Consider the following 9777-nt stretch of genomic DNA (forward strand, 5'->3'; position numbering starts at 1 on the left):
GTAGGGCTATTAACACAAATTTAAGATATTATTACTCTATCAAAAAATAGAGAGAATTTATTCTCAACTATTAAATATATTTTTCAAGATTAACAATTTTTCTAGTTTCTATTTGAGATGAGAATTTTTGTTTTCACTCAAAAAATAAGAAAACTATTTCTAGCTTTGTGTTTTAATTCAATTTGATAGATCCCACACTTGAGGCAATTCGTGGTGTGAAAATAGTGGAGAAAATTGTTTGGTTGAAAGTCGAGAACGGCAAGGATCCGTCCATCCAAAAACATAGATACAATTTCGATATAGGGTTTATTGCTATAAATATCACAAACCAGATCGATTTTTAAAAATTTTATTTTTCGCTATATAAGAAAATTGTTTTCAAACCATATTTTTTTTCCAAAAATTGTTCTTGAGAAGTCTATTCCATCCGAATGGTGGTGACACTTAGCTGAGATGATGGAGTGGCAAGATAAGAAAAGGTCTTGCTACAAGTATTGAGCTAACTACGCTCTAGGGTATTGGAAGGAGGTGCTAGAGGATGATTGAGTGTTAACGAAAACTATGGGGCTAAGGTGGCTGGCATAACTAAGGTGGTTGATTTAGTTTCTAGTGGCATATTAAGTAATGCCATGATCTATGCAAGGGATGCTAAAGGGTTGGATGTTGGTTGAAGGGGTTGATAACAATTGAGTGGAAGGGACATTCTAAGTGGGGTTTTGGGTTGAAGGGATCTCCCTACTTGGCAGGGTTGATGGGGTTGTTGGAATATAAAAGTTGGTGGGGTTAAGAGAAACATCATTATGAGATAAAGTCATAGTAAGATCCACGCTCACTGCACCAATTATTGATATAGTGTACAAGAAGGAGGACAACAATGAGGAGGAAATGGTGGTGTTGAGGAGGCCAGTTCACCTTAAGACGTAGAGAGCCGAAAAAGACAAGAGGATAAGATGAAAGCTAAAGAGTAGGTTGAGGAGAATAAGTGCTCAAAGGTTGCTTAAAGGCTCCAAATGAATCTTCTTTCATTGTTTGGAAGGGTATTTATAAAAAAGGTCTTCTCTACTATAGTGACATGATAGGCCATTGTAAGGAGTATGTGAAGGGCTTGCACTGTGAAACCCATTCTATTATGACAGTACGAGATTGTTATGCTCAAGTAGGGCCCAATGATCATTAGGGAGTATTTATACTTGAAGAGTGTTCACATGTAAAAATCGTGTTCATGTTTATAACATAATTTTTATAACTTCTATAAATTAATATAAGAGTTTTTTTCCATAACCATCCCAAATCCTCATTCGTGTTCATGTTTATAATATATTTTTTTATAACTTGTATAAATATATATTTTTAAATTAGATTTGAATGTAATTATCTGCATAATTACTCTAATTCTCACCCTTCCCTGAGAATTAGAAAGTGTAATTTAAGTGCTCCAATTACACCAAATTCAATCAAACCTATCAATGACAATAGTTATTTATACATACTAAACTTATATAATTATAAATAATTACAACTAAATCTAATTATTAGATAACTTTCTATACACTACCTTAAAAAGAATTGTACCGATTAAATCAGAATCAATGGGCCAAAAAATTGGGTTTGCGTCATCCCTAAAATACGAAAGAAGTTTCAGTGTGGGGAGAAGCGCGTGAATCGTTGGATTCCTTTCTTTTGTCCGTTGTGCAGACTTTACCCTGCAGTGGACAACCCCCAATCCCGCTACCTTCACTGTAACATCTCTGTTTTTTAGTTTTTATTTTTCTCACTTAACAGTAAAAGGAAAAATAAAAAGCTAAAAACAACCCAATTATTCAACAATGCAGTAAAAATCAAGAGCCAAAAAAAGAAAGAAGCAGCTGTTAAGATAGTTGGTTTCAAGAAGGACCCTTCGGGGGAAAAAAAACAAAGCTTCTTTTGCAGGTAGAAAGAGAGAAAAAAGAGAAGGAAAATAAAAAAACAAAGCATTATACTTTTTGTATATAAAATCATTTTCTTTTAGGGTAATTTGTTTTGGTGGGAAGAAATGGAGTTCGAGGAACAAGAAGAAGAGATGGGTTTGGCACCAAGTTATAACTCGCTAGTAAACTCAACCGCAGTCAAAATGTCAGCTGCTGAACCGGGTTCAATAACTCCAACCGGTCAGCAACAGCAGCAACAGAGGAAGCGAAGTTATAGAGAGTGTTTGAAGAACCACGCGGTGGGTATCGGCGGTCACGCCGTCGACGGTTGCGGTGAGTTCATGCCGGCTGGAACTGAAGGTACACTCGACGCTCTCAAATGCGCAGCTTGTAACTGCCACCGTAACTTCCATCGTAAGGAAACGGAACCGGGTTCTCCAAACACCTTCCCCTCGACGGACCTCTACTTCCACCAGCCACCGCAATTCACACCTTACTTTAGAGCACCAACGGGTTACCTCCACGTGGCGGGACAGCAAAGGCTATTAGCTTTGCCCTCGACGTCGGGAGGTGGAGGAGGACACAGCAGGGAGGATCAAGAGGATGTTTCGAATCAAGGGAGTTCAAGGAAGAGGTTTAGAACAAAGTTCACACATGATCAAAAGGAGAAGATGTTGGAGTTGGCTGAGAGGATAGGGTGGCGGATTCAGAAACATGATGAACCGCTCGTTCAACAGTTCTGCAATGAAAATGGTGTAAAAAGGCAAGTCTTCAAAGTTTGGATGCATAATAACAAGCACACACTTGGTAAGAAACCCTAGAAACATGTTCTTCATGGAGCAGAAAAAGCTAAAAAAAGGGATAAAGAGTTAGCTGGCTAAGTTCATATGTCGGGGTTTAGTTAGATTTTTTAGGGTTCCTTTGGGGAGGGGGGTAATTAGCATTTGGCTCTTTGAAAGTGATTATGATGTTGGGGATGGATTATTGTTAGTTAATAGTTTTATCAACTTGGGTTCTTGTCTTCTAGATTAGATTATCAATTAATGTAATGGGTACTCAACTTTTAATTTTAGTTGTAATATATTTCTTTCTGTTTCGTTAAAAGCTCTATATATTTTATTGTGAAAATGAGTCTTGATTTTGGTGCATTGAGGCAAATTGGAGACATGCAATGCAAGATGCCTGGAAATGGAAGAGCTTACACGAGTAAGAACGTATTGTGTTTAGCTGTGGTAAAACAAGATGGAAGGGTCAAAAATGATTTTCCTCTGGAGACATTGACATTAGTTAATTTCCTTTACGTGAGTCGCTCTACATTTAAGACTTAATGGCATTTTCTACGAGTTTTTTACTTCTTCTAACCGAACTTTTTGCTTGAGCTAAGATCCTCTGCTAAACTAACATAAATATATTCTTGATTGGCTTTCTGTTGAGCAGTATTATTATGGATGGCATTCAACAAGTTCATTTCTCCTTTTTTTTTTTTCCTGCGTTTTTCAACATTGATCATGAAGCAATTTATTTCCCAAGACATGAATGAGTACATATTAGCTTTAATGTTCAGAACAAACAAAGGTTGATGATCATTGGGGCCTCCTTTCTGTTACCTATTGCAAGCCTCCTTTTGTTTTTTTCCTTGAAATGCATTTACTTTTTCAGTCTTTTGGAGTACAGAAGCTGATTATACTTGGTTTTTCTTTTAATTTAAAACATTTGCTCTTTCATGATCTGTACTTGACAAAATAGTAATGTAAAATAATGGGGCTCTCTCAAACTATATTAATATATTCATCGTCTAGTCGACCTGTGAGAACCTAGCCAGATGTTCAAAGATGGATCACCTTCGGAAGAAAAGAACTTGTCTAAGTTTATCTTCTTTCGGGAAATAGAAAAATTTCATAAACTACAGTGATATTTTCCTACCACTACTTAAATCTCTCTTTATTTATCTATCTATCTATATATGAGCTTTTAAAGTATCTATTGTACGTATGTATGAATGTATTTTAGAGCAAGTCGATAGGTCCAAAGCTTGGTGTTTTATTTCCATTTTCATCTTTATTTCTCCTTCCTTTTTATGTAATTCAAAGGGAAGTAGACAAGGGGCTGCCCAAATATGGTAAATATATTTTTAATCCCTTTAAAAATTATAAAACTACAAATTAATATAATAATAAATTTACATTTTAATACTCAAAATATAATTTATCTCTAATCCTATAAATAATTTTGGCTTCACCATGTCTCCCAGCAGTGAGCCAAATAAAAGAGAAATTCCAAAGGACACAAGTTTTCGTCTGCAACTTTTCTCAATTAAAAACCACCTGAATTTCAATGTTCATTGCCCCGTTTCAGTTCCCGTACGTAGTAAGCTCTTTTTTCTTTTTCTTTTTTTTCCAATTATTTTATTTTTTAAAAAACAAAGAACATTTTATTTAGAGAACGAGTCTGAAAAGGAATTAACCTCAAATAGAGGATATGAACCAATTAGGCGATTTTAAAATTTCAGTCTGATGCTTTTCATCTGATTCGAAGTGGGTTTCGTACACCATAGACAAGTACTTGTAGACTTCAACATAAGGCATTTTTAGAGTCACTTTCACTCATGCTAGTTCAGCAAATCTCGCATAATTAAAGTTGAATTTAATTACTTTCCTGCAACCAAGTGATCAGCCAATGTTGAGCTGAACCTTAAGTAAAGATATTTCCAAGCCCTGCTTATCCATTAACCTTTCTCTTAAGTTAACCTTTATTTCCTATGGTGAAAAGAAAAGATGATACTCATGGGATATTATTGAAATTTATTAGGCATGACAATTCATTTGTCTTTTGTGTCTGTATATATATATACATTTCTTTCTAGGTTTGGATTTCCTTACGGTCTTTAAGTTATTAAAGAAGTTACTATACAGAAAAATATTTAAAATTTTACAAACTCCTTTCTTCATTTAATCAATTACCCTTGAAAAGTTAGTGACTAAAAAGGTGTCTAATTTCACATATTCTCAGCTTGAGTTTTTCCTTTCTCTTTCATGTTAATCATGTAAATATAAATATAACAAAAAACAACTACGCCAATCTCTTCATTAATCACATGTTCGTGTATTAAGTCGCATTTAAATATGTGCTGTTTTGTCTGAACTCAAGTACATTGGAACCGCAGGTAAAAGAGGGACCTGATTCCTTGTATAAGGTAAGATTTTCAGATGGGAGATATGTTCATTTTTGGGGCCCTTTCGCTATTACTAGTATAAATAGGGTTTGATGTTTCAAGTTTACCTTGCAAGACGTATTCTTTTAACAGATAATTTGCTTGCTCTAGTGTCCAAAGCTTACCAACAAGATATGAGTACTTGTTCAGGACACTATGCTTGATTCAGGACATTAAATTAAACCACAGTATATGTATGACCGTATCAGTTAAAAGCTGCATAAGGAAATTGCAAGTTTTTATGAATTATAACATTTGGTTCCATATGGGAATCTTGGACAAAGGTTAAATATTGCATCAGATAGTGATGGATCAGCTTCTTCTTACCCAATCACTTGATATGGCACATTGTCTTTATTCTTGCTTTGGGCTCTAGTTAAATATAGAAAGCTAGAGTTGTTGAGTTTAAAACTGACTAAAACCAAACAGCAAATGACCCAGTTTTTCAGGTTTAGCAAATGACCCAGTTTTTCAGGTTTAGGAATGATTTTTTCAACAATAGAAAACCTTGGTTCTTCTACAAATCCCTATCCAAATGTCTCCGATGTGAAGCCTGAACCGTAAAATCCTTAATATGCATATTATGCAATTCAAATCACTAATATTATATTTACATTGATTTTAGGATATTAAGAATAATATGGTTTTACAAATTTAAGAAATACCTAATGTCAAATTGGAACTTGACCATTAGAGTTAACAAAGAAGAACACTTGATAAATTGATTTCTCTCTCTTGACATTTTCTCTTTATCACACAAACTTTAAGTCATGGTGACTATAATTTTATGTGTATTTTTTTTGTGTGCAAATTAATAGATAGAACGAGAATCAATTTATAATAATCAACTTTTAATTTAGTATGTCCATCAAATAACTGAATGAATGGATAGAATTTAACTTCTATTAAAAGTAAAACTCTTATCGGTTTTAAATTAGGACACATTATTTTAGACTTAAATGGCTTCACATAATTTGATTAAAATCTTACATTTTCTCACTTGACCCAATAAGATAAAACATAAACTTTAACAGAACAAACATTAAGCGTGCATAAAAAAACACTCATCATAATTACCATATTATAATAAGTTGAAAATGTGAGTTATGGCGGTTAAATATAGTTTAAGTCACATACTTCTTTTCATATACCACAACATTACAACTCAATATAATAACTCTATAAGTAACTATAAAAAATTTCTTGTTTTAAATAACTTCAAATATTATGAGCACACAATCATAATAAATAGGAAACATCAATTTTATTTTAGGAACATCAGAATTGAGCTCAAATGTCACAATCTCATAAATTTTCATTCATCAATACAACTATGACCCATTCTATGTACATGTTCTTTAAAAGTCTTTGGTTGTAAGCCTTTAGTTAATGGATCTACAATCATCAGGTCATTCCTAACATGTTTAATATACACTCTTTATTTCTAAACTTCCTCCTTAACGACAAAATATTTTAATTCCATATGTTTTGCACCTTTGGAATATTTGTCCTTTTTTGGAGAAAAATATTATTGTGGAATTATCAAAATTAATTTTTAGTGGCTTGGTAATGGAGTTGACTATTCCAAATCCTGAAAAAAAGTTCTACAACCATAATGCATGAATAGTAGCCTTAAAACATGCCACATATTCTACTTCCATCGTAGATGATGCAATGACATATTGTTTAGCATTTTTCCATGATGACTCTTTTAGAAAGTAAAAAGTCAAAAGTCAAAAGCGGACTTTCTATTGTCAATATATCCAACAATATCTGAATCTGAGTATCTAATCACTTCCAACTGACTGAATCTCTTATACATGAGCAAAAAATTCTTTGTTCCTTATAGGTACCATAAATCTTTCTTTGCAGCCTTCCAATGGTCAATTCCAAGATTACTTTGATATCTTCCTAGCATCCCAATAGCAAAGTTCATGTCAGGTCTTGTGTAGGTCTGGACATACAATAAACTACCCACAACAAAAGCGTAAAGAATTGATTCCATTCCCTTTTGTTCCACGTCATTCTTTGGACATTGCATGAGACTAAATGTAACATCCCAATTTTGGTGGATCTAAAGTTTTGGGCGTATAGTAGTAAACAGTTTGTCTGGCGTGGTGTTATCCGCCCAAATGATCATTTTGACATACGTATGGGCGTATAGTAACCACCACTTGAGTTAATAAGAATTTGATTTCATGATATTCTGCTATATTAAGGAGACATTCGTGTTAAGGGGTTAAAGGGAAAATATGGGATGAGTATTGGCCAAAGGTATAGTATGCCTGATCTAACAACCTGTTTTTAGTCAAATCAGAATAGTGATTTCAGAACCACAAAATCTAAAGTTGAATTAATTATTTTATTATTATTTTAATGTTTATAGCATGATAGTATGTTTTTGTGAAAGTTTCGTTCAGAAATTTTATCATTTGAGTTCTTAATTAATAAAAAGGACTAAAACGCGTAAAGTGCAAAAGAGATGTTCTAATAGTTAAAGGTACTAAATGACTACGAAATTAAATAGTGGAGGTCCTTATGAGGTAAATATACCATTGTTTATATGATTGGACATTTTTGGACTTATATTAAGTGAATTTAATGAATTATATTAAAGGTTAATTAGGTAATTTGGTTATTAAGGCATATTAAATAAAACAAACAAAATGTTAATGCTATCATCTTCTTCATTGTCGAAATTGAAGAGGAGAAAAGCCATATTTTAGGTTTGAAGCATTCGGTCACTTGCAAGCTCAATTGTAAGTTCGTTTTTGTCCCGTTTCAATGATTTTTATGTTTTTGAGATCGTTGTAGCTTAGTCTACCCAGGGACTAATTTGTAAAACTGTTAAAGGTTTAGGGTTTTTCCATTGATGTATGTTAGTGTGTTTTGATGTTTAATGATATAAAATGAATGCTTGTTGTTATATAAACAACATTTGTTAAGTGATTTTTAGTAAAATGTCCAATTAGGGATTAATTGTGAAATGTTGAAATTTGGTGGTTAAATTGTGAAATAAATGAAAAATATAGACTGCTCAGGACCTAATTGAATTTCGGCAAGCTTGGGTTTTGGCTGAATTGCATGAATTTGTAATTTCATGAAATAAGGACTAAATTGCAAAAATGTGAAATGTTAGGGGCAAATATGTAAAAGTGTCGTAATGTGTGTTTTTAGATTAAATTGAATAGAGAGATTATTAAATAAGTTAATTTTGATTATATTTAGATCAAGAAAGGTGAAATACGAATTTAGATAGGGGAAGAATAAAGTTTTAGATTAATCGACTTAATTTGCCGTTTTTGTATCTGAGGTAAGTTGGTATATAATAAATATTGTTATATTTGTGTTCTAAATGCTTTAATATTGCATAAATTGTGAATACAATGTTGCGGACTTATTCGACGAAGATTCGGCATTGGAAATCTCAGTTGAACCTTAGGAATAGGATACAAATAACATGTCATTAGGGGTTATTATTGTTTTGGGTGCTGGTCCGTATGTCCTACCGATGGCTAAGTTATCCGGCATGTGTTGTGGAGTCTCGTCAGCTTGTGTAAGCAGCACCGTGAAGCTACGTCATGATCGTCAGCTTGTGTGAGTAGACCCGTTGGTAGCTCGAAAGTGAGCATTATTGAGATATGATATTGAGATAGCTTCGGCCATGTATTGGCACTTCGGTGCAAGATTTATTGAGATAACTTCGACTATATATATTGGCACTTTCCAAAGTATCTTATATTATTCCAAATGGTTCAAGGTTTATATCAAAGATATGAAATGGTGAGAAATAGATACGTATTAATACAGGTATGTACAAAAATTGTATATGAATCGAACATATAAAAGAATTGAGTTCATGGTTAAATAGGTGGTTGAATATATGTTAATGTTGTGGTTAAATATTTTGTAGTATGTTATATGCATATATTTGAATGGTAATTAAATGGTGAGTTTTTCTTATTATTCTCATACGAGCTTACTAAGCTTTATAGCTTTCATCGTTTGTTTTTTCGTGTTTTATAGTGAATTCAAAGCTAGCTCGGATTCGTGAATTGTCGGAGACTTCATCACACTATCCTACTATCACTTTGGTCCTTTTGAACTTAAGCATTTTAAGTATATGGCATGTATAGGAGTTTAGTCATTTTGGTATATGGGTTGGTAATGACTTTGGTTATTCGAAATGTCTTGTAAATGGTAAATGTTTTTGGTTTTGTATATAGCCATGAGAGTTGGCTTAATTTGGTTAGTATGGTGTTGTATATATATATGTATATAGCTTGTGTTGTGAGTTTATGGATGGATACATGATGCTTGTGGATTTTTAGATATTGTAGATGTCAATTGGTTGATATTGGAGAAGTTATATGCTTGTGACTTGAGCATAATGGTGCATGTTTGAAAGTGTTTAATTAGTTGATTTGTATATGTGAATTTGGTATAAATGGAATGACTTATTTTATAACTTCTGTGTATTATGGATGATGGTATAAAATTAGCATGTTTTAGGCTTGATTTAGTTGGTTTGAATGCCTATATATATACTATGTTTTGGTGCCAATTTGGTTGATATAGGTGTAAGCATGTTTGGGTGGCAAAATGGCTTCGTAAATAGCCTATTTTTTATTCACACGGGCAGAGACACGGGTGTTTGTC

At 33.1% G+C, this 9777-nt stretch overlaps 1 protein-coding gene across 1 annotated transcript; it reads left to right on the forward strand.

Moving 5' to 3' along the window:
- The first annotated feature begins 1851 nt into the window (after positions 1-1851).
- LOC107933621 (zinc-finger homeodomain protein 2) lies at positions 1852-3035 on the forward strand. Its single transcript, XM_016865882.2, has one exon. It carries the CDS (start codon positions 2033-2035, stop codon positions 2726-2728), a length of 696 nt encoding a protein of 231 aa, XP_016721371.2. The 5' UTR covers positions 1852-2032; the 3' UTR covers positions 2729-3035.
- Positions 3036-9777: the final 6742 nt, after the last annotated feature.

This window comes from Gossypium hirsutum, chromosome A12 (genome assembly GCF_007990345.1).
Source record: "Gossypium hirsutum isolate 1008001.06 chromosome A12, Gossypium_hirsutum_v2.1, whole genome shotgun sequence".
Lineage (NCBI taxonomy): Eukaryota > Viridiplantae > Streptophyta > Magnoliopsida > Malvales > Malvaceae > Gossypium > Gossypium hirsutum.